The 26,135-nt window shown below is 44.1% G+C and overlaps 1 protein-coding gene across 4 annotated transcripts in view; it reads left to right on the forward strand.

The window, feature by feature from the left end:
- ARHGAP6 (Rho GTPase activating protein 6) overlaps positions 1 to 26,135 on the forward strand; it is a 284,210-nt gene that overhangs the window by 198,393 nt on the left and 59,682 nt on the right. For 3 of the 4 annotated variants that reach the window (XM_019529331.1, XM_019529333.1, XM_019529332.1), the window contains exon 3: positions 19,966 to 20,037. In XM_019529331.1, coding sequence (XP_019384876.1) covers positions 19,966 to 20,037 — 72 coding nt within the window. Of the gene's footprint in view, positions 1 to 18,310; positions 18,447 to 19,965; positions 20,038 to 26,135 lie in introns of those variants that run through there. The other variant, XM_019529334.1, reaches the window with a different exon arrangement.

The raw sequence follows: 26,135 nt of genomic DNA on the forward strand, positions 1-26,135 counted from the left end.
GTTTCTGATGACTTATACAGGTTTATGTGTAATGTCTGTATCTAGCCCAAGTGGTTTGCTGTCCCAAACTTTCTGGACAGTCCCAAATTTCTAAGATCTGTTCCTGTATCTCCTAATCTTTCAACATGGGACTTGTGTCACAAATTTGAAAAATTGATTGCAAGTTTCTGACTTGGGTACCTTTTTTGTGCAGCTGAGGTAATTAGCATACCTACAACATCACACTAAGACCAGTATACTAACTGGAACCAGACATTACATAGTTTCACATCTGTAGATCATGTTCTGGCTTATGCTTCCTGAAAGTTTTTCACTTTATCAGTTGACCTCCCTGGAGAATCTGTCCCTGTGTCTGTGTAGAGATTGTTTGGTATATTGGAACCAATGTTCTGGTTCTTTATTTTTTCCCCCTACAATGGGTTCAGCTCCTTTTTGCTGTTGTAAATTCACAAAAGTAGGGAGGCACATTTAACCCTTAATTTGCAGTTTCTCTAGCAGTTGTGGAATAAGTGTGTGGGGCGGTTTCAATGAGATATTTATATTATTCTCTTTATATACTGCTGTACCAGCAGCACTGGACCAACTAGGAAGGGTCCAAACATTGTGCAGTGAGTCAGTAGTCAATGTGCTTTGTATACCAAAATCTTTCTGAGACTAAAACACCCCAACTTAGCCTGCTGCTTACCTCGAGTACAGCTGCATCCCTCAAAAAGCCTAATCCTTTTTGTACTTCCAAAGGACCTGTGTTTCCCATTGCACAGTTGGACATCTGTTGTTGTTGTTGTTGTTGTTGTTGTTCATCCTTTGAATATGAAGATAATTATGACATTACTGGTTGGTTTGGTTTCTGTGAGCATGCGAGTGATCAGGCCAATTTGTGCTTTGAACTCTCTGTGGCCCACTGAGCAAGCGATGCCACTTAGGATTGCTTGATCAACAGTGGACATGCTGCTGTTGTGAGATTTGCTCTATACTTTTGCTCTGTGTCAGCAGTTATCCTCTGCTTGTGGACTGTAGCTCCAGTATGGATGAGGCTTCAACAGGTGGAATGATTATAAGCGAGATCTGCCCAAGACTTTGGGTCAATGTTGAAACATTTCAAGGATGACTTCTTTTGTCCTCCCTGAGGGTGCTTTCCTCCTTTAGATCCCTGTAGGTTTTCTTTGGCAGTTGCTCATCTGACATCCTGGTGACTTGGCCTGCCCATCTCAACAGATGTAATCAACGGTGTGGATGCTTGGGGGAAAAAATTAGACACCTATATTGAGCCCACAGAACCCAATTGTGTCCAATACTGTTGCACCAAAGTACCTAAGATTTCAATTTTAGGAATGGGAAGGAGACAGCCTGAGCACTCCCAAGAGCCATCCTACTCTGTATGCCAATTCTGTTCCATCTAGGGACAGTTAACACCTTTCTACATAGAGCATTCTCGCAATACATCGGTAGGAACACTTCTGACCTGGGTAGCATGCTTTCATTCAGACTGCTCAAACTCACTAAGTGAGTAGTTACTCATTTGGGAACCCTGCACCAGGGCACCTAATGGAGGAGGAGGCTTTACCTGGCTTTAGCAAGTCTAAGGCAAGCGTCCAAGAAGCAGAAGACCCAGATCCTAGGTTCCTCTCATACTGAGGAACTTTGAGATGCTCTATCATCTGTCCCAGGGGACAGATGATAGCCACCTGGCCAAGCACTTTGTAGAGTTGAGGGTAAATTTCACCCCTTCCTTCAAAGTCAGGTGACTGGGAAGCCCAGACTTAGAAAGTCAGGATATCGAAATTACAGCAAATAAGTGTTCCCAAATAAATGTACTGTTGGGCAAAAGCTAGGCCTCATTGCTACTGTTGACTAATTTTCCCACTTCGGCTGAATTTGTGTGTCCTCCCAGAAGCAGTAAGATTGGAAAAGAGTGAAAGTGGAGTTGACAGTCACCCTGGATCCCTTCTAAGTTTGTTTGGAAAAGATTTTTGTTTTTGCATTTTGTTCTTTTTTAAATAACAATTTTTGTGTTTTGAATTTCATTTCTGCTATAAACTTAGTAAAATTCTTATTCCTCAGTGCCTGTATGATACTTGCAGCTGTTTGATATTAATTGGTAAACATAAATAAAATATACATTCTGAAGTGATATATCTTCCATAGTAATAACTCAAAATTGCTGAAATGTTTCCTTTTAATCTAGACAAAATCATTCTAGGCAGGGACAAGATGTTAAAGGCATAAGGAATATTTTTTAAAATGTTATTATGTGAAAGCAGGGTATAATAATTAAAAGTTTGATATAGCTTTTAATCATAGCTTCTGCTTTGGTGAAATCTTTAGTGATATCTGAAGATTTCTGAGAACACAGAACTCTTGAATCTATTTCTGTAACATGTCATTGTAGACTCTGACATTACAATGATAGGTATGTTGCAATATAAAAGCCTAAAATCACAAACAAGTTAAAATAAGCAAATCAATGATGTATTTATCAAAAAACATGAGTAAACCTTGATCATTGATTATAATATTCTCACTTGGAGGAAATTAGGTTCTCAAATCTACAGTGACTTCACAGGTCTATAAGAGAAGAAGGTCATTTCTAAGTATTTTTACAGTGTCTCAATATTATAAATAACATAGGTTTTATTTTAATAGAAAGATTGTCTCATGGGCCAACTGTCCACCGATTCATGATCTCGTGAGCCTCTATCCCCAGCTCATAATGGTGTAACATCCCTGTAGCAACTACACTTTCCAAGTAGGTATACAGTACAGTAGTGCTTTTCAACCAGGGTGTTGCAGGGTGCTGCCCACCATGGTTCTGTTGTGCAGTATTAACACTGTTAGGTATACAAACATCTAGATATGATTCACAAGATAAACCTAGAGGCCACATTCACACAAGCTAGCACGTGCCTTTTGCAGGGTCTTAAAGCAGTTTCAGGCATCACAGAAGGCACATTAGAAACTAAAAAATGTTCCAGCACAGATTCTATGTTAGATACTGGGGAATCCCGGTATCAAAAGAAAACACACTGGAAAAAAGCAGCAAGGGGCGCACTCCTGGAGCATGCCCAGAAGCAACTGGTTGATGGGTCCTCCAAGGAAATGCTCTAGCTCCTGGCCAGACGGTCTGTATGCCTGCCACGTGCCTCTGCTGCTCCAGGAGGAAATAGAAGTGGGGCATGGCTGGCAACCATGGCTCAGAGCTGGCTGGGATGCAGAGTCTGTTCTGAGTTGCTTCAGAGTCTGCCTGGCACCCAGGGTCTGCCCTGGGCCCAGGCACAGCAGCAGGAACAGGCAGGCTGCCTTGTAGCCGTGCACAAGGGCCAGCTGTGCCCATGTTCCAAAGGTGGAGGCACCTGGTTCTCAGCTCCAGCCCAGCAGCAGAGTCAGGAGACCTACAGGCTGTGGCAGGGACCACGGGCAATCCCGGTTATCAGGGATGTGGGTTTTCCTGTGAAAAAACATGAATTTTCCCTTTTCAAGGGGAAACCGTGGGTTTCCCCATTTGCAGAGTTCCAGCCTTTGAGATGGGTGGGAAAGTAAGTCAGGGCGGCTACAGGGTGGGAAAGTAAGTCAGGGCCCAGTGATGTGTGCAGCAGGTGTGTGTGGGCAGGTATGGGGACTGTGTGGGGGGAGGGGAATATGTGGGAGGGGTGAGCTCCCATGGCGCACAATTTCTGCCACTGGTGGTGGCAGCCAAAAGCAGGTCCTTAGGGCGCTCATGGTCCACTGCAGGGAGAGGCCCCTAGCAGCGCATAGCACTGCCTAAGTCCCAGGGGTTATATGTGGCACACAGCACCAGTCTGGCCTGCTGGCGTGTGCCTTCAAAGAGGACCAGGCTGGCTCCTGCCTCCATTTGGGGCTCCCAGTACTGCACTCAGGAGCTGTGCCACATTGGGCTGAGCCAGCTCCTGCCTGTACCTGGGGGTCCCCCACCACATGAAAACAGGAGCCGGCCTGACCTGATGGTGCATAGCTTTCATATGCAGTGCCAGGAGCTCCATGTGGAAGTAGGAGTCAGCATGGTCCTGCCCAAAGGTGCATGCCAGTGAACGAAGCTGGGTCTGTGCACCATGTGTAGCCACTGGGGCTCAGGCAGTGCCATGTGCTGCTGGGGGACTCTGCTTTCAGTGGGCCATGAGTGCTCTGAGGGCCTGCTGTTGGCTGCTGCCACTGGTGGCAGGGGCTGTGTGCCATGGCGAGTGCCAGGAATATGGCAGGGCCCCCCTCCCCACAAACCCCATACCCACACTCTCCCACAAATGCCAGATATCCACCCACAACCCCCTTGTGAACCCCCACCCAGAATCCACCCACACCTACTCACCTACCACCCACCACCTACAAACCTCACACACTCCTCACAAACCCCACAGATCTCACAGCCTGCATGCCCAGATACTAGACAGGACAGGACTTGCTGGCTGCAGCTGCGGTTGCAGGGGCAGCTGCTGCATTTTACAGACCTGCCCCATACCCACATCAGTGCTGGGACATGTGGCCCTGACCTGGGGGAGTTCCTGGCACTGGGAACCACTTGGGGGGAGTGATGACCACTTGGCAGGTTGGAGTGGAGGTGGCAGCAGGGGTGGGTGATAGGTGGGGGGGAGCTTAAGGTGGAAGTGGGGTCTGTGGCTGTATGTGATGGGCCAGGGGTGGCAGCAGGGATGTGAGAGAGAGATGTAGCCAGGGGGGGTAGGGGTTGGGAGTGCTCTGGATAGGAATGGCTGCCAGAGCCAGGCTTGGAGCTCTTCTGACCCCAGAGCAGCCTGTGCAGGGGAAGGCTGACCTGAAAGAGAAGGGTCTTGCCCAGCCTAGTCCCTGAGCCCCAGTCAAGGGCTTCCCAGGAACAGCATGGGGATAGCTGGGGCCTGGGTACAGGCGCAGGGAGCAGAACAGTAAAGGCTGGCACTGCTTAGAGTCGCAAAGCAGTGGTTGGGACAGCTATAGCTGGCGCGAGGAGGGAGCTGCTACTGGAAGGGAGTGAATGGGGGGCAGGCAGGGGCTGCAGGTCAGAAGTGAGAGGCATTGGTGGGGCTGTGGGTTGGGAGTGAGGGGCAGGGGCAGAGCACCACCATATCAGTGCTGCTTACCGCTACAAAGCAGCTGCAGGTCCAGCTGCAGCTGTCTCAATGTCCTAGTGAGTGAATGGGGGAGGAGGAGCTCTTGATTTTTCCATGATAGAAAAAACAAAAAGCAAATGCCAAAGTGTATAGATATTTAGAATTCATTTTATTATGCTAATAGAGATACTGGTAGACATCCAAATTGCTTTGAAATTATAAATATATCATTAAAACTTTGCCCAACTGATCTCTCTCTCTCTATAGTGGTATTTCATTGTAATCATGGAGGAACATACGTTTGGGGTATTTTAATGAGAGGATTTGAGCGTTTTTTTGTCAGGGAATTTTCAGTTTTTAAACAGAGAACACCCTGCTGGTAAGGTCAGTGGTGGGACTCAGAGCAGCCTGCCCAGGGCCAGTACCAGGGTCCCAGCTGGAGGGTAGACAAGGTGGCTGAGCTCCTGGCCAGGAGGAAATGCTTTGACAGTTCAAAGCAGGCCGCCACAATGAGCACATCCAGGCGATAGCTGCCCAGATGGCCGAGCGGGGGCGCTGGAAGACAGTGCCGCAAAAAGGTCAACTGTGCAGCCACAGTCCACTTGCAGCTGGCCCAAAGGTGCAGTCTACTTTGTTGCAGTGCTCATATCCTAGCTCAGGTAGCCATGTAGTCCCCATCTGGGTCTGGCTGACATGCAGCCATGAGGACACATGGGTGGATGGTATCACAGGTGGCAGCAGGTCACAGCCATGCAGCAGCCCCCACTGCCAAACTGCTGCAGTGGGTAGAGGGTTCAGGGGCCACTCTAGTTTAGGGCTGATGCAACAGTCTAACTGGCACAAGGGACTAGTGTCCCCAGATACCAACTGGCTAGGCCTCAGAAGCTTCTGAAGGCAAGTAGCTACTCTCCAGGACAGCTTTTTATACTGCTGGGGCCAGCATAGGTGCTGAAGGTCCGGGTTGAAGTCCAGGATCTTGGCTAAAGTTCTGGGAGAAGCTCTCCAGGGTCAGTTTGCCAAGTGCACAATTTGCCCCACACCAATGGGCATGTTCAGGCACATGTGCGAGGTACAAATCTCTGGCACAAATTTGTGCCACTGCTACTTGAGCTGCTGCAAGTGTACGTGCCTGCAAATGTGGATGTGCCCAGAGATTTCAAGTAGGAATTAGTAATGTAAAAAATATTCTGCCCTCTTGCAGTCTTCCTAAGTTTTTTGGAACAGACAAATTGCTCTATTAGTAGGCAAGACAAGAGTGAAAGCTAGGAGCTGGCATTTTCTAAGGAGTATCTTGCAGCCTAATAAGAGGTGCTTGAAGTCTAATGAGGGCTGCCCTTGAGTCTAAAAACATTTGAGAACCACTGAAGTAGAGGGAAAGTATTTAACATGTTTTATATTAGCCTGGGTTTTTTATCTGTAAATACAGTGTACCATGTACCACAATACCATGTGACCAGTTTGCTTTTGAACCATCAAAAACACCTTGTTAGCCACTGTTCTGGAGCTACTGTACTAGATCATATCAGCTAACCACTGGATGAAATTACCTGACACGGACATTCTAACCTTGTTTTGGGCTCTGTCTGGAAGTGGGCCTAAAATCTGGAGATGTTTGGCTTTCATCTCAACATTTTATGTAATGTATCAACACTAAACAAAAAGCTGGGGAGGTGGGGAAAAAAAGAGTTAGATACTTAGAATTTGCTAGTAGCTCCATTGCTTTGGGAAGTAGCAGCATTAACAAAGATCAGCTGGGCACACTGTATATCCTCATTAGAAATTTGTCTCAAGCTCATGCGTTACAATTGCTGATTGTATTTTCGTAGACAACTGGGGAACAGTGCACTGAGGTAGCAGTGAGAAGTGTTTTTTGTCTTAATTTTCCCTCTTCGATATAGCGGAATTATGGGGGGAGGAGACTGTGAGTAGCCTGGTGGTCTCTGCGATCATGTCAAAGGCTTCCATGAGCCTGGATATCCCATCAAGTTAGTGGAGTCAAAGGGCAGAGTATATTGAAGTAGCAGCACTGCAAAGAAACTGTGACTAATATCACATCTGACTTTCTGACTCTGCAGCCAATGTCCAGCCTTTTTAACTATATCAACCAGGAACAACCTCCAACATGAGCCTGGAGTGAATCTGCAAATCACACCTTCTTGGGCACAGAGAGAAGTGACAATTTTTGCCCAATCTGGCCACAGAAAGCCATGACCAAACACAAGCCACGCCCCTGCTTCAAACAGGGCTGGTTGGGTGAAAATTTGAACCCTCATTTCATGCGGAGTCAGATGAAGATGTTTCAAAACAAAGCATCTTCTGTAACTTCTGTCTGTGTTGCCTGTCGCTGTTTTCACAATGGGAGTGGGGAAAGGGGGCAGAGGGAGTTTGGTCTTTGGGGGTTTTCAGCCTCTGCTGGAGGGTGGTGTGGACTCCAGTTCACCCACTCCACCGTCCAACGCCAACTGGGAAACTCCTAGAATGAGCTCCCTCTGCTCCCTTTCCCCACTCCCATTCTGAAAACATTGAAAAAATCTCCACCCCCCCCCCAGAGGAGGGGCTGTTGCTAGGGGAAACCAGCTGCAGTCTCCCAGCCAACAGCTAGACTTCCCTACCCCCTGGAACCAATAGTGAACTTCTGTTTGGTCTGGGGGCTTGTTATAACTCAAAACACTTCCTGCAAATTGTTCTCTGTTGCAGCAGGGAGCTGTACTTCTGTCTGCGCATCTTGGGTGTGTCCAAACATGCAAACACGTGCACTTGCAGCATCTCAAATAGAAGCAGTGCAAATTTGAGCCGGGGCTTTTTGCCTCAGTGCACGTGCTTGGACATGCACTTTGTTGTGGAGCAACTTGTGCCCCTTGGGGCAAAATAACCATGCCTGGCTCCTCCCGAATCTGTGGTCAGGGGAAACTAGAGCCCAGGGCCAGCACCTGTGGTGTCCCCAGCAGTATAAAGAGCTGCTCTATCCTGGCCCCATCCGTACAAAAAGCTGCCCTACAAGCAGCTCAGGGCTGCTCGCTCTCAGGAGCTTCCAATTGGGAGCTGGGGACACTGTATCCATTTGGGACCTGGGGACAATGCCCCTTGTGCTAGCTGGACTGCTGCAGCAGTATCCCAAATCCATTTTTTAAAATACCCCCAAATCCATGCTTTTCCACAATTAAAACAGAAGACCACACACACACACACACACACCCCAGAGAGAGAGAGACAGCACTCAGTTGGGCCATGATTTATTTATATTTATATATACAATGTTAAAGCAATGTGGAAGCCTACCAGTGTCTCTCTCATCATGATAAAGTAAATTCTAGCTATCTATTTGTGTTGATGTGTACTTTTGATTTTCTTCGCACATTCGCACATGATGGGTGTGTGACAGGGGGATGTGGTGTTTGCAGGAAGGGGGTGGGAAAGGATGTGGGGGAAGGTGGATGGGTGTGTTTGGAGGGATGTGGGTTGGTGTGTGGGTAGGTGTGGGTGATTGCTGGGGGGGGCGGGACTGTAGGTGTGGGCGACCTTTATTTTAACCTAATCAGATAGGTTCTAATGTAGCTTGACATTACAGATTTCATTCTTTGATTTGATTAATAGTAGTCTAAAAGGTGACTTTTTTACTTTAAAATGAGTGACCAGCTGTAGGTGAAGATTGCAACAGTGATTAACTACTTGTCAGCCCTGTGCTTCCAAGGGGATTCAGAAATTTTGTTCAAATAACTGCATTCATATACAGGATGAACCATTAAAATACAAAAAACCAAAAGCAACAACCAAAAACCTTTGAGGTATGAAGGAGTTAAAGTTGTGATAACTTCATTACATAGGCCACATTGTACAGGCTATGTGTTTTTGTAATGAACTAAACAGTAAGTGTTGAATCTGAAAGGAGCAGAGGCTAGGGACCAAAATTACACATGAACCAGTATAAGTGATTGGAAACTGGTTCAGATCTGTAACACAACAGAAATTCAGTACACATAAACTGCTTTTAAAATGGCCAACACCACTTTAAATAAACCTGGATGGATGTAGTATCAGACTTAACTGATTTAGGTTAAATTGGTTTATTGAACTTCTGTCTCAGATCCCCTCCAAATTCAAGTTAACTCACAGTCCCCCAGCATCCTACGATGCTTACACCTCCCCTACAAACCACTGCCTCACAGGGTGGGTGGGTTAGCTACTACAGCAGGGTACTTGTATTTACAAGTTTTACAAATACTTGTTACTACCTTGCTGCAGAGTTAATTAGTTTCTTCAGCATAATAGGGCCACACGTGTAGATGCAAGACATTTACCGTGGAGCTATATTATCTACTCCACAGTAAATGTCTCGTGTAGATGAGCCCTGTCATGTGCATCTTGCCCCCTCTCCTTCTGTTTCCATGCATCTTGTATTCATTGCTGCCCACTGGCCAAGCTTCATCTGGAGAGGTGGGGGGGTCCGCCACCCCACAGTACTCTATGGCACAGTTTTTAGAACACTGTCCTAGGAGGGGCAGGATATCACCCCCATTTGAATTCCCTCAGACTGAAGAGGCTTTTAAACGTGGTTCTTTCACTTCCTGGGTGAATGTTGCATCCCTTTGGCTACTATGTTAAAGGTGGACACTATCACCACCATAGCATGCACTCTTCTAATTTTTTGAGAGAAAGCTGGTACCCTCAGAAAACAACTCAAGGCTCCAAGGAATGGAAGTGCCTCAAATTTAGTTTGACTCAGGTGCTAAAGCTCCAAGTGGAATTTCAGATAGAGGCTGTATTAAATGATTTTGTGAGATCTCCTCTTGCCCTATTTTCCTATTATGCTATAGCCCTATACTAAATGCTTCTTATTGGGTAGCTCTAGGCAGTTCTCCATCCAGTAGGATGCTTTTTGATCACCCTTTTGAAGCACCTAATTTTCTCCATGCACCACATAAGGAATTTAGGCACCTAATTCTAAATTTGCTGTTCCATTACAGGGACCAGAGGCCAAAGCAATCGGTGCTGCAACACCTGTATTAAATCTTTTATTACATTTGGTTCTTAGTAATTGATGAAAAGCATCAGGACTAAGTAATAATGGTCAAAAAGCCTGAGGCTGAATCGATTCAGTCTTTGCAGGTTAGTCTAAGCTTCAGAGATTAAATTGAGAAACAGCTGGGCACACATGTACTTTTGATGCTGGTGCAGTCACATGCCTACAGTGGCTCAGGACAGAAGGTAGGGGGTGCTAAAGTAGGGCTCTCTGGCAGGTAGCCAGCATGGGCTGTGTTCACTTCCTCTTCCTGCTTCCAGGTGCCTCTGGATTAACTTTCAGTAAGTGTATTTGGGGGAAGCAGGGTTTAACTGTGGGAAGGGGGGTTTAACCCTCTTCCCTGGCCCCAGACCCCAGCCAGGGTTTGCCTGGGGCAGGGACAGTCCTTGCCTCTCCCACAACCCATCTCTGCTGGAACAGACAACATAGCCAAGTCCAGGGCTGCAAAAGATACTGGGATGCTGGGGACCTGTGGTTTAACTTGAACTAGGAAGGGGTCTGGGACAGAAGTTTCATAAATCAGTTTGACCCAAATCAGTTAAGCTTACATTAAACTAGGTTTATCTTAAACCAGTTTCAGCCATTTTATAACTGGTTTATGTGCACTGCATTTATGTTCTGTTACAGGTTTAACTCAGGTTCTGATCTCTTAAACCAGTTTATATGCAACTTCTGTCTCTCACCTAAAAGTCCAAGGGTGAATCTCTTATAATCCTAAAGCAGGCTTTCAGTAATGGTCAGCATTGCACTTGAAATACTTTTCATGACTTTTAAAAATACCAAAAGAACATGTTAAAAAAAAAAAAAAAGCATGTGTATTTAGCTCCTTTTGGTATCTATTTAACAGGTGTTTTATCATGTAACAGTCTGGGGTGTTATTACCATATTCTGTTTGCTTGTTAAACCATAGGCTAGTAGGCAGAGAGGTATGGGGCATAAAATAAAAAATAATACTTAGAATAAAGTAAAAATAACAGACCTTCAGCCAAAAGAGTATGCAAAATGCAAATTTCAGTAGTTTTGAGGGGTCTGAGTCTATAATAAACCATGGTGTAGGGGTTGAATGGCAGAGAGAGAAGAGAGACAACTGTGGCAAAGTGCTTCAATATTTACGATGATTTTATGTCCTGTGGGGCAAAAAGCTTTTGGCCTGTGTCCCACTAAGGAAAAAAAATGTTTACCTTCCTTCTGTGTTGCAGCTGGCAGAGTTTTAAAAGTTACTATATGGAGACAATACATTTCAACAGCACGTTAATCTAAAAAAAAATATCATGCAAGGTTTATTAAAAGTGTAGTTATGGTCAGAAAAATGACTAAGTTAAAACAACAGCATCTTTCTTAATGGATCTGATCCATATGTGTATTGAGAAGCAAAATCTGCTTTATTTTGTGACCAGAAGAAGGGGTTATGACTACAAAGGACAGCTTTAAAAGAATGAGGAAGAATTTATACCACCATGCATTGTCAATAGAATTGGTAACTCCTTTCTGATTGCAGAGTCCTTATTACTGGTGATGATCTACAAACCAGAAAGAATGCAGCTTGACTTTTGAATCCCTGGTTGAGGAGTTAAGGCTAGTACAAAAGTTTGTAATGAGAAAATCTCATGAAAATTCAGGGGAGACAAGAAACTTGTCATTTGTAATTATTTTTCAGACACAAATTTTAAGTAAACATACTCAAATTCTTTACACATGATTTTACTTGTTTAGTAATATTTCAGTAAATGAAAATTACAATCCATAAAGCTACATTAGAGAAATATAACATCACACTCCACTCATTATCAAAATTATCATCTCATTCTTGTTTGATAGATGAGCTGCAGGATAGTATTTACCTTCCAGATAACCCCTTGTGAAAATAACTTTCAATTGTATAACTGGCCAAAATTTTCTTCCCTAAATGGATAAGAAACACAATTTGTAGATAAAGGAGCATGCCAAATAAATGAGTTTATTTCTTTACTCAGTAACCCTCTCAGGCTAGGGACAGACATTATACATAAACCTGTTTAAGTGATCAGAAACTGTAACAGGACAGATGTTCAATGCACATAAACCAGTTTGAAAATGGCTGAAACTAGTTTGAGATAAACCTGGTTGAATGTAGTGTCAGATTTAACTGATTTGGCTTAAACCAATTTATGCAATGTCTGTCCCAGACCCCTTGCTGGTTTAAGATAAACCAGACATCTCCGCATGCTTTCTGGGATGGGTGGGACTCCCCTCTCCCCCCACCCCAGGCCAGTCCAAGCCCCTTTCCCCCATTGAGCTGAATCAGGGTTGGGTGGCCCCCAACCCCCCTGTGGGTACTGGATTGGGTCCACCAGCTGGATCCTGCCCTCACAGGGACTGCCCATGTGGCCCATCATCCAAAAAGGTTTATAACCACTGGGTTAGACAGACACTTCATTGAGATGGAATAGTCAGGGATGATCCAACTTTGAGCAGGAGACTGGACTGGGCAACTTTGTGAAGTCCCTTCCAGCCCTGCTTTCCTATAATATATATCCCTTACATAGTGCATGGGGAGAGTTAGGTGCTTCGGAATGTGATTCACAACAGCCTGCACTCCGGCTAATAGGATTCATTTGGAGAGGGGGAAAGGGGATTTCTGAAATTCTTCTTCTTTCCCAGACATAGGCTCTCCTCTATAAGAATAGGATTCACAGGCTGAATTCCCCTCCTGGGCTCAGCTTAGATCTCTGAGAGACCTGAATTTTAAGCATGAATCAGCCTGAAGAAAGGTTTCAAACCCACATCTTCTTCCTTCCAAAAGAGTGTTCTAAGCACCAGGCTTAAGATAAGGGTGGCTCAGGAGCCATTTCCATCCATGCTTTTAAAAAAGTAACAAAGAATACAGGTTTCATGTGGGTACAGAGGAGGCACAGAAAGTGGAGAGCAAATAGCCCAGGGATGAGATGTCCAGTCTCTGGTTTCTCTGTACTACATAAATGCATGGGGTGTGGAGTTTTCTTGTACACTGTAGATTTGCATGAAATAATGACCTGTGAATACCCAGCATGGAATGAGACAGCACTCCAGAAGAGAGCTTGCCAAACTCAGTGGGCACTGAGTGCAACACTGAACTTTACACTGTCGTGTAAGTGCATTACATAATCATAATTACATATGGAATAACATAATCATATACTATTTACTTTGCATGACCTCTCCCTAACTTAGACTGAAATTCACACTTTGCAAGGTTCAGGACCAGGTCAATGACAACTTAAATTCTAGCTGAGCTGTAACCTTATCAGACTCCAGGCACCCTTTGTTAGACTCCTCGAGGCATAACCTGTGTTAATGAATTCAGTGGAAAGGCCCCTATTGATTGCAATGGCCTTTGCCTCAGATACACAGGGAAGGGAGGTTCATGTGGGTAGGACTATTTGATGGTTACTTTGAGAACTCCTAGATATCAGTGTATTCAGGTACCTGACTCTCAAAAGAGCCAAAAATCTATTTAACTGAATATGGTTATTTCTCAGTATTTTAAAACAGTTGGGGGCAGCCTTGTTGGCAGGCACACCACAAGTTAGCTGACAAGGTTCTTTGTATAAATCTGATATATTTTATTAGAACAACTCAAATAGTGGGAAAATTCTTCTTTGCAAGCTTTTGGGTACAAGTACCCTTCATCAGGCTGAGGAGGCATCTGTACTCCGTGCTTTTCCTGGTTAGAATTATTCAAGCAGAGGGTGCATGCATAAATATACTCCCTCCCTCTCCCCACCCCACCCTGTCCCTCATGTGTACTTCACCTACCTCTGTGCAGACCCAAGCAGTCAGATATGCCCCTCTCTCCCTACCACCCTCTGTCACAGCCATCTCCATACCCTATCTGTGCTGCTCAGCTGCAACAGGAGTCAAAAGCAAGTCTGGGGATGGGGCGTGTGTGTGTATGTGTGTGTGCTGGGGCTGTGTGGGTGTGTGTCTTGCTGGACCTTCCTGCACCTCAGCAGCTTCCCTCCTTCTCATCCCCTTTACTTTCCTCTGCTTTGCCTATGTGCCCCTAGTGGGCCTCCCTGCAGCCTGACAGCTCTCCACCCTGCTTCCTCCCTTCACTCAGTCACTGCTTTTCTGTCCAGCCTGTCATTGCAGGGGTATCAGACTCCAGGAAGACAGCTAATCCACCTGGGGTTGGTGCCTCCTGGGATCCTGGAGGACCACATATTAGTGGTTTTATCTCCTTGGAACATTTAGAAGTTATGCTGAATCAAGCTGCCTGGCACAGGTCAAAAATAATCCTCACCTCAAGTGACATAACTTTAAGATGCCTAGAGGGCATTTAGCACTAGTTAACGAGCTTGAATATGTGATTGTTCAAGTTTCTCTGATCTGTATTGTATCCGAATGCGCTCCCTTCAGGCAGCCTGGATATACACACGTAATGCAAAGAGAATCCTTATTCTGAAAAGCTTTTACTCTGAACTAGAGTAAAACCAAAAAAAGCAACCTATTCTAATAGAATAAAAGCCTTAGTTTGTCTGTCTGTCCATAATGCTTTATGAGCACTCTGATTGGTTGTCTCGGCAGCCAATCATAATGCTTACTGAAACAACCAATTAGAGTGCTCTGCACAGACAGACAGACATGACCATGACAGCTGGGACTAAAGGGCCAGAGTGGGGGGGCAAGGCCAGTGGAGCTGGCCTCGGGGGCCCCCCCCCGCCATGCTCCTTGGAGGCAGAGGGGTACAGGAGGGACAGACTGGAATGGCGGAGCACAACCATGATGGAGAGGATGAAGTAGGGAGGGAGCGAGGCCAGTGGTGTTGGCACCCTCCCCCCCCCCCGGCCCTGCTCCTTGGAGGCAGTGGTGGTGCAAGGTGCTGGCAGCGCAGTGCTGACCTCAGCCCCCCTGCTCTGGCCTCGACCCCCTAGCCCTGCTCCTTAGAGGCAGTGGCTAGCTTTGTCTCTGCTGTCACAGTGGTGCTCCGTCCCTGGCAGAGGGGTATAGTGGGGATGGACTGGCACAGCGAAGCGCTGCCATGATGGTGGGGATGGAGCAAGGAGGAGAAGCCAGCAATGCACTGCCAGCACCCCGCGCCACCACCACTTCCAAGGAGCAGGGCCGGGGGGGGGCAGGCCACCCCTTGGATGTGGCAGCAGTGGGGGGTGCTGATAGCAGGGCAAGCTTTTCACCTCCCCCACTCTTGGCAAGTGGCAGTGGCTCAGGGTGGCAGGTTGCAGCGCTCTGTCCCTACCTGTCTCCCTATCATTCTCAATGAGCAATTTGCTTTTAAGTAGCTCAGTTTAGAGAAGATAGAGGAATAGTGAGCTTAAATAGATAAGTTTGGAGAAGACAGAGGCATAATGAGCTTCTTTAGATCATTGGGCAGAGGGAGTGGGGGGATTATGCTGACTACCAGAGAGCAGGGAGAAGGAAAGTGGAGTTTTACGTACCCCAGTTCTCTGCTGACAGAAACCTGGTAAGATAAAAAATCAAAGTGTGTAACATTCCCAATCTACATAGTCTCTCCCTGGAGCTAACTCCTGGCTTCTGAGTGTGAGCAATAAGACAGATGTTCCAATCCACAAGAATTATGTGGAAGGGGAGGGAGAATCAACTGGATATACACACATAGTTAGCAAGCAGGATCTCCAGACATAAAGGACTTCCTGGGACACTGTGTCAAACCCTCTGTATTGCAGGTAATCATTTGATTCAAGGGATGATGGTTCAATTTCTAATTCAAGTTATAATACCCATTTCCAGAGTGCTGCTCTTCATCACCTGGTTGTCAATATAGAAAACATTCATGTTCATCCCATCCTATAAGCCATTCATACATGTGCTCCAGGAGTGTGTGTGTGTCGGGGGGGGAGCATTTCAGTTAGGGGGGCTCTGAAAGCTGCTTTAATTAAAGTGTCCAGAGCACCCCACACTGAAAAATGGCGGTGGGGGCTCTTTAACTAAAGCTTGTTGAACGACCTTTAGTTAAAGTGCTCCTGCCGCCATTTTTCAGTGCAGGGACACAGATGCATGTGATGCAGTAATTACCATGCTCCAGAAGACTCAATTAATCAAGTGTAATTACAGCGCACTGGAGCAGCCTTGATGCACATGTATAGGTGCCCTTACTGATTAGTTATTCTAAAACTGAAATCAAAGGGTCTATTCATGCAAGTAATTTTCTGAGAAAAGGTTTCCTGAGTTTAAAATTTGCAACTAAGGGTAATCAGCCTATTCTTTGTATCAAAATCAAAGGGCTATATCTATATTTATTCACTTGTTCTAGACAAATTGTCTTAATTTATGGTTGGATCCATTCTCCTTGTATTTAGTAGGGCTGTGCAAAATTTCACCGACTGTTTCATTCTGACACTGTTTCAACGAATTTTGAGGTTGAAACAGTAAAATTGGAACAAAACAAAGGCCGTCTTAATAGCCTCAAAAAAAACTGAGGTTGTTCGAAACGTTTAAAAAGTTGAAATGTTTTGAGCATAGGCTGGGGATGAGAAGTTAGTCCAGCTGGGTTAACTTCCCAACCTCAGTGCAAGATCTGGCAGGGGATGGGAGGCAGCCCATTTGGACTGCTTCCCAATGCCCCCTGCTACATCACACTGGGAGCGGAAGACGGCCGAGCTGGGCTGCTTCCCGAGACCCCACGTTACATCGCGCCGGGGGTGGGAGGCAGCCCAGCTGGTCTGAGCAGTAGTGAGCTGAAAGTAAAGCACTGAGGTTTCTTTTCATGTCTGTAAGCAGCCAAGATGGATTAGTCATTTATCAAAAGTCTACTGTAGAATTGGAATTCAAATCATTAAAATGCCCTGATTGAAAGACAAATCTCATCTTTTCAAAAAGAAGAGAGAAATGCAGGTGCAGGCCTTTTTAATTATAAATGGATTTCCGGTAGTGCATTTAACAGCTGAATTTGAAGATGTGTGTTCTGTACCATAACATATACAGAGACAGTATTACCATTTTATATTAAAAAGTGTACAGAAACAGCTTTATCTAGCCAGTGGTATTGTGGGTACCCTTTAAAGCAGCGTTTCAACCTGTTTTTAGGTTGTGACCCAAAAGCTGGTCACAAGAATATTATGAAAGGGTTATGAACAAACTTTAAAAATGGATCAAAGTTTAAAAATGGATTCTCCCTTAAAGGTAAAAAACATGGGAAACCATGGCTTTCCCCTTTGCAGGCTGTCAGAGTTCCAACCTGCAAGAGGCTGCCTGGGTTGCCCCCCCCCCCCGCACCCCACATACACTTCCCCACCCCAAACACCCACTCCCTGCCCCACATACTGGGGAGATGGGGTCTGGAGGTGGGGGTGGAGGCAGCAGGTGGAGAGTGAGGGGCACTGGGTCAAGACCGGCCATTGATGTTTACAAATGGGTCCTGGTACAAAAAAGTTTAAGAACCACTGCTTTGAAGAATGAGTAATACTGTTAATTAGACTGTAATGCACCTGCTGAAAAACTTTGTGGCTAGGGACAGACATTCAAAAAACCTGAGCCTGAATTGATTCAGTCTTTCCAAATTAGTCTAATTTAGCTAGGCTAAACTGGTTTGTAACTGCATAGACATCCCAGAAATGCAGCCACATGCCTGCAGTGGCTCAGGTTAGAAGCGGGGGGGAGGCACTAGAGCAGCCCTCCCTTCCCTTCTGATGCTGAGCTGAGGGGTGTGTCGCCAGGCCTTGGCAGGATGCTCTGATTAGGGAGGGGTTCCCCCCACCTCCTCCTGTACAGTCTACTGAGTTGATAACACAGTGTTTATCCCCTAATTCAGTGTTTATCACCCATCAGAAAACATAGCCTTTCTCCATTAGTTCAAGCTCTTCTTAAACAGCTTTTCCAAGGAAGGAACCAGTCTTCCACAGCAGGGACCATAGCCAGCATGTGGTATGCTAGCTAATGCTGAGAGGTGCCTGTGTAAGGCGGAGGGGATGGGGTAACAGGGGGAAGCCAAGCAAACACCTGTGGGAGCTGCAGCCAGGGAGTAGAGGGGAGGGGCCAGCTCTGCTGTGGATCACAGAGCTCAGCCCAGAGACGATGCTGGGGGAGTCTGGTTTAACTTAACCATTGCATAAACCAGTTTGACCCAAATCAGTTAAGTCTACATTCAACCAGGTTTATCTCAAACTGGTTTTAGCCATTTTCAAACTGGTTTATATGCACTGAACATCTGTTTTGTTACAGGTTTAAAACAGTTTCTGATCATTTAAACCGGTTTATGTGTAATGTCTGTCCCTTGCCTGTAAGTATAGAGTGCAAAGCATGCTGTTAGACAAAGAAGAATTTCATCTGTAAGCTTGCAGCCCACGTATTTGAAGTGACAGAGAAGGAGAAAGACCTGGGTATATTAATCACAGGACGACTCTGATGCATCTGTGAAACAGGCAAAGGAGCAAGTACAAAGCTGTTGTAGGACAATGTCTGTAATGCTGTGTACAGTTGGTGTTTGGTCAAGAAAAATAACCTCAAACTGGAACAGGTTGAGAAAAGGGCTGTTAGGATCGGGGCAAATGAGGGCCCATACAATGAAAGGAGAGCTGAAGCATTTGACTAGTTCATGCTGGCAAAGTAAGGATTGAGAGAGGGGATATGACTTCAGTATAAAAATATATCAGGGAAGGAAAACAAGTTATTTGAGGTAAAAGACAATGTTGGCACAAGCGCACATCTGTATAAAGTGGCTGTAGACATATTTAGGCCGGAAATTGAAAAGTTTCTAACAGTCAGAGTTACAACATTCTGAAACTGTCTTCCAATAGGTACAGAGAGGGCAAAACCACTAACCAGTTTCAAGATAAAGCTTGGTAAATGTTTGAATGGGGAAAAAGATGTCTTTGGGAACTGATGTCAAGGACCAAGAAGGTCCCTTTCAATCCCATATAATAAGCTCCTAAGCATAAAACATTGTTTGTGCCTTTGACTTGATGTAAGAAAACATGTTGAGGCAAATTACTTGTTGTCTTTCCCACCATACAGATTAATTGGAGGTATTCAAAGTTTCCTTTTGCAGTATATAATAGTATTACAAACAGAGCAAGGTCAGAGTAAACAGCCATTAATCACTAGTTCAGGTAGTGCATACATTCAGTGTAGGCCTATTATATTTCTCTGGGATTAGGATGTTTAAGATGACATGTTAAAGCAGGTACATAACCTTCAGTATTGTGTTTACACCTAATAAAAATGTCATTTTCTTTGACTTTTCATTATAAAAAATGATGCTGCAGGAAATAGTGGTAGCCAACCTTTTGACACAGTTGTTTCAAGAATAAACCTGCCTACCTTGCACAAAATCTTCAGTGCCTAACATGTTAAAAACTCTTGGGAAAATATGCTATATTGAAACAATTGTTCTAAAATTCTTCTCTGTCTGACTAATCAGGACATGCCATGCTCAGATTGCAAGCTTATTATCTGAGGAATCAGGTTTTGAAGCTGGGTCATTTGCCAACCAAGTGAACCTACTGCTCTGGAGAATTCATACTTGGGATTTGTTGACTCATCCCACAAGATAGCAACTGTGTCAGTGTAACTGTAATATGGCTGATGATGATGAGACATAAGTACTGTTTAGAATTGGAGAACCTGCTTCCTACCATTCTTCCAGCAGAATCTAGTACTGATGCATAAATTCATCAGCTTCCACTATATGCAATCTGGCATGTGTGGGTATGCATACTATTGCCCCCTTTTTTGCACCTTTCCATGTTTGTGGCACACAAAAGAAACAATCTCTGTGCTTCCCTGTGACTGTCTCTGGCACTTACGAGACACACGAAAGGAAAAAAAAACCTGTACGTTTCCCTTTCTCTATGTGCTCACTCAGGTAACATAGACAATCTGAGCCTCTGTATGTGCATATGCAACACTTCTTTATTCTTCCTTCTTATGTATTTCTTATCCTTTCTCCTACAGATGGACAAAAGAGGAAGAAATCATTAAGAAAGAAACTGGACTCATTAGGGAAGGACAGAATCAGAGACAGAGGTACAGCAACAATAAAATCAGTATATCTTTACCTAAAAGCTGTATATTTTGTTTAGGAAATTGCTATGTATATCTTCAATGGTTGGACTGTGTTACCTAAGTGTATATTATCCAGATATTTGTTCCTCAAGGGAAAAAAAATATATTTTATAAAGTAGCTTTTCATTGCTGCCATGATTTGTAACATCAACTCTTGTTACCCAAGTAAGCATTAAAAAAAAAAATCAGAAATAATTGTTTAATATGTGTCAAAATAACACTACTACTGAACATTCAGTTTCAAATAGATTCAAGTGAACTCCCTGCTTGGACAGACTCTTGATTAATTCCAGGAACCGCCCTCAGCTTGAGGTTTCTAGACATATTTTTTGAATACATGTTCAGTCTCCCTAGACCAGTGATTCTTAACCCTGGGATGCCTTGAAATCAAGGTTGCCACTTAGGCACACAACCTTGATTTATAAGATAAATCCAAAACTCTTTGGAACAGAAGACTTATTCTGTTTTTCTGGAGTCAAAAATGAGTGAAAACAAAGTTCTGACATTTTCCAGGGGATGGGGCTTGAGTCTAAAGAGAGGTTGCCTGGGACAAACAAGGTTGAGAACCACTAGACTCTGCTAATCCCTCTGGTTTCCTCATGGTTTAAATTCTCCCCTCCCATCCTCAGAATTTCAGGTAAGTGGATTTTCTGGTATAATTTAATCTAGAGGTAATCTGCACACAATAGTGAAAGTACACAGCATACAAGTGTATACAAGCATTTGGACACAAATGAATGTGGATCAAGATTCTAATATTATTGGTTTTTATTAGCAACACAAAGAATCGGTAGATATGGACAAAAATAATGAACACTGTATTCATTTCTATGCCCCTGTTTTCTCATAATTCTGGAGTATTCTTTGGTCTGAGTTGAGGTTCTCTGGGGTGGTCCAGAATCCTCCTGTGCAGCTTATGGTTTACTTCTGAACCATGGAATTTTTCCACCCAATTTGCCATTTCAGCCATGGTTGCTCCCATATCCATATCATGCCAAAGCATACTGCTTGTCTTTTCTGTTCTTCTGCCTGGCTCTTCCTCTGTGTGTCTGGAGCTCCCTGCTTAGTTTGTCTCATGAGCTTCATTGCTTCTGTCCTTTTGTTCTACATTTGCCTCCAAACCCTCTCCCAACAGACAGGTAGGCTGTGTCCAGACAGCAGCGATGTGTAGGTAGTGCACAGGGATGCACTGGTGCACTCCCTGTCAGGCTGTGTTCCCTGTTCAGGCAACAGGCAGGGGGGCAGGCAGGAGCACCAATGCCCCCACTGTGAGCGCGGGCCAGGAAGCAGGACAGCTGGAGCAGAGGACCGCCCCTCACCCCCCCGCATTGTCACTGTCTCGAGGCACCAGTTGCCCATGCATCCAGATGAGCATGGCTGTGTGGTATGTGGTGCCGCACATTTAGGTATTCTCTGCACCGGAAGGGAGCAGTGCAGGGGGGGAGTGGTTTGACCTCTGGATATCCAGGAATCAAAAAACCCCATGCAAAAAAAAACCAGAGTAGTGCATACAGGGGCAGTATGTGCCACTCAGAATCAGAGCTTGGCTGGCCAGAGCCACACTGAGCGGCAGGATCGCTGCTACTGCAGCCTCAGGAGGCCCCTAGGACCTCAGGTAAAGCTGTTGGGGCCAGCCCAGTGATGATCCCAGCCTCCCCTAGCCCACGCGGAGTAACCTGCCTGCACCCCAGGGTGTGTGGTACAGGTGTTCCCTGGGGGCATTTGGTGGCAAGGTGTGCTGCTGCTAATTGTCCCCAGGGAACCAAACATTCATGCTTATGTGGATGTGGCTGTAAGGTAAAACTGATTCTGCCTACACAGTCTCCCAAGTTGTTTCCATCTCAAAACATTCAAATTCAAATTGAATGCATGACACTTGTCCCCTGGTCTAAGCAGAATGTTATAAAAGTCTTGTCAGTGAAGGTAATACCCATTGACTAAAAACATTCATGATACAGCAACTTTTAAGCTAATATGTAAAGGATCAACCAGAACAGTACCTAGATTCCTAAATCACTTGATGTATAAATATGGCCAAATTGTATTTTGTACTTCTATTCCTGTTTGAAGATTTCTAGAAAAAATACCTGTTCATTATAATATTTTTGTCTTATTAACTGAATATTATGTTCTTGGCTTGAAAAATAAATGTAAAAAACATTTAATAAAGCTTTCTTATATTAAGATTGTTGATAACTTTCAGGAAAAATAATTTGATTCTTGGCATGTTGACTTTTTAGATTTATTTGTTGTTTTCCCCATTGATTAAGGTTATTCAATAGCATAATTATATTATACATACTACCTACTAAATACACTTTGCATCAAATGTTCATCCCTTGGGTCTTATTGCTTTACCTATATTTTTGATTGCCAGATATTTCTTAAAATCAAGTATCAGCTTTAAAATAAAAGTGACTGGGTTGTAGTGTGATGCAGTTGGTTACTTATTCACTCTGCATTTTAGTATTTATTAACACATTTTAGTTTAATTTGTCTTATAAATTTTCCATAGACTTGTATCTCTTTTATTTATTGAACTGTTCAGCACTATTTAGAAGGAACCTGCATATGTACGAAATGCAGTAGCCACATGCAGGCAGCTGCATCAAAATTGGTCATACATTGTCACTACACTAAGGCTAGGGAATAAATGGCAAACCAGAAGTCTTAGACTGTGTGAAAACACAGACAGTTTGGCACTTTATTAACCATCACATTGGACTAAGCAAGCACCCTTGTCTCTTTGAGCAAACTATCTGCAATTGGAAATTGATCAAACAGTTTTGCTGATTCATATGCAGGAACAGACTGCAGGTCACTCTCAAGTAGCAGTATATCTTTGCTATGACAGAAATAGAAAAAATCAATAAAAGCTTGTGTTTGTCAGTAAAAACATGTTAATGTAATACTGACCAGATCCACACAATACGTTATCTGATCACTAAGGTGTTTGTTTAATATAGTTATGTTTTCAAGAAGACAAAGCACACTTTATGATGTTTATGTCAGTGTAAATAAGAGTGTATCTGCTGAACTGAATCACCCATTACACTGCACAGTATTGTAGGGTTTTTCCTCACTACCTTCTGTATTCTTGAGCAAATAAAGTAATGAAGTTTTGTGAGAAATCCTTTTTGCTTTCCATCCTATTTCCCAGATAGTAACAAAACAGTTCCTTACGCAAGGAACTGCTGTCCACTTATCTGTCTTCAGATTTTTAACTAGTTTTTAAATGATAGGTGTCTTTAACCTCATGTGGCCAGTACCACTTTGATATTGTCTTATAAAAGCATTTATTTAAAGTTGGTGTTTTTTGAGACTCTAAACAAATGTCATGTACTTCTTATAACTGCTAATGACTAATTTTTCAATATAGTACCAGATATAAAAATAAATTACGTATTTTGATAATATTATAAATACCTGAGTCTCTTTCACTATCCAAAAAATGTGACTCCTTACAGTTTTACTTTCAGGAGTGTTCTAATGCCTCTTCTTCTTGGGTAAAATGCCTTATAAATGTACATACCATATTACTTGGCTATTATCTGGTTGCCTTCATAGTCATTTCTGTTAGTGTTTCTTAGATTTTTAATTATATATTTAATTAATTAATATATAGTTTATAATTTTTAATTATATCTTTCTAATGCATCTTGCTATGTAGTGTTGAACTGTTGCTACAAGAAGTTATTGTGCTTATTCATTCTTGTGTATTTTATCTGCTTCCTAATTTTCTTTTTCTTTTTTATGATATGCATATCTTAACCACATTTTTTTGTTTTCTTTTGTATTGTTTTAATAGTCACCCAGCTGATTCCATGGACTTTCATTCTATATTTTTTCCCTTCAGACTATTCCAAACTTGTCTCTCTTTCTTTTTCTTTTTTCCTCCTTTTTAAATTTGCTCTCTGTAAGTATAATGGAAGTAGCCTGTACCCTTCCCTCTTGGGCTAGGGACAGATATTAAAAAAGCCTAAGCCTGAATTGAGTCAATCCTTCCATGTTAGTTTAACCCTGCCCTTCCCAATACTCGTGCTGCTCCAGTGGCAGGATGTGGCCAGACACTGTCCTGACAGGGCCCCATTAAGGTGAAGGGGGCAGGTGTTAATTCTTCCCTCTGTCCCTTCTGCCCCCAGGGACTGGTTTTGCTAGCCCTGGCCACCACCTCCACCTCCACTGCTTCCCAGCAGACTGGCAGACCCTGGATGTAGTGGCGGGGAGGGGAAGGAGGGAAGAATTAACCCCTTCTCTGCCCACTTTGCCTTAACCGGGCCATGCCAGCTGGTGTCTTGCCATGTCTCTGACCCTGCTCAGGCTACAGAGTAGAGGAGCGGGGCCAGCCCTGCTCCACTGGAGCAGAGAGCCCAGCCCAGAGAGCATGCTGGGGGACTCTGGTTAAACTTGAACCAGGAAGGGGTCTGGGACAGACATTGCATAAACCGGGTTTAGCTAAATCAGTTAAGTCTGATACAGCATTAAACTAGGTTTATTTCTACCTGGTTTCAGCCATTTTGAAACTGGTTTATGTGTACTGAACTTACATTCTGTTACAGGTTCAAACCAGTTTCTGATCACTTAAACCAGTTTATGTGTAATATCTGTCCCTAGCCCTGTACAAAATATTGTACAGTGGCATAAACCTGTGGGCAAAATTCTACAAGGCCAGTGAGCCATAGTCCTTATTTTCTCTTTTTCCTTGAAGTCTGCTAGGTTGATGGAGGTATCACCTAAGTTAGGGACATGGTCCATAAAATGGAGAAATGGCCATAAACCAATGAAATCTAGGTCCGCGGCTGCGGTAGTATGGAATTCTACCTCTGTACCATTCTATAGCACCCTCCCAGCCTTTTCAGCAGGACACTCTGCCTGGACTGCTCTCTTGGGGCACAAGGTACAGTTCTTGGGGGTGAATATACAGCCTGTGTTTTCTGTTTGGTCACTCAGCTATGTAAATATTTAGCCTAATAGGTAAAGTGGATTCTCAGGGCAATGAGGACAGCATCCTGCTTAACCAGGTTCCTTCTCAACAGGTTCAGCATCATAGCTGTGTTTGCAGATTTGCTTTCCCTTCCACTGCATAGGGAGCATATTGGCCACAGGGACCCTTTCAGTATTGTTCTCTCTTTCTGTGATTGCAGCATGTGACTCTTAATTCAGGGCTCAGCCACACCTACAGCACCAAACAATGATTTATGTGTTGTGTAACTGCAAGGCAAAGCTCCTTTCTTTTATGCTTCATAGTCAGCTAAGTGTTGCCCTGATCACTTGCATGATGGGATTTCTTAGCAAGCATGTCTACTGTTTATTTTATAATGAAAATGTCTTCCATTACTGGGCAACCAGTTCAAAACAAATACTTGGCACTGTAGGCATAGGTATATTCACACAAACAGGCCTTGAGCACTCTCTTATTCATGATTACTGTTTCCCAGTTTTTCTGCCTGCAAGTAGTGACTGCAACTGGCTGGCTCTAATTGTACTAGTTTTGGGGCTGGGAAGGAGACAGCAGATAGAGAGAGAAATGAAAATAACACAGGTAGGTAGAGCAGGGTGTGTAGCTTTTGTGGGCCAGACTGTGGCTGTCTGGTGTAGGGGTGCAATGAGCATTCCTTGGTCTTAAGCTCTGTAACTGCAGACTGCAGTTTAGGGCGCCCAAGAACAACACTTGGGATGGACCCAGTGCCTGAAAAGGAGTACAAAGGGCATGGAGTCTTGGCCTCGCCTCCCAATTCTCCCTCTGTACTGGCCTTGGAGCAGGTGAGTCACACTACCAGGAACAGACTGGGGGTGATAAATAATGTATCCGTTTTTCTGATCCCTGCTTAATATGATGCCCCCTACTTCATACCCAACAAATGCTGTGCCTTTGAGGGGTACAGTAATCCATTTTTTATGAAAGAAATTTAATCACATGCATTTCAGGACTAACTCCAGTTCTGTGGTCTTTCTACCATCCTAACAGCTGATGTTTATATAATTTTATTACTGAGGGCTAAGTGAATGTTTCAGTAGCTGCATAATTCCCTTAATTATCTAAGGTCATCACAGACAAT

Source organism: Crocodylus porosus, unplaced genomic scaffold (genome assembly GCF_001723895.1).
Source record: "Crocodylus porosus isolate Cpor-Errol unplaced genomic scaffold, CroPor_comp1, whole genome shotgun sequence".
NCBI lineage: Eukaryota > Metazoa > Chordata > Crocodylia > Crocodylidae > Crocodylus > Crocodylus porosus.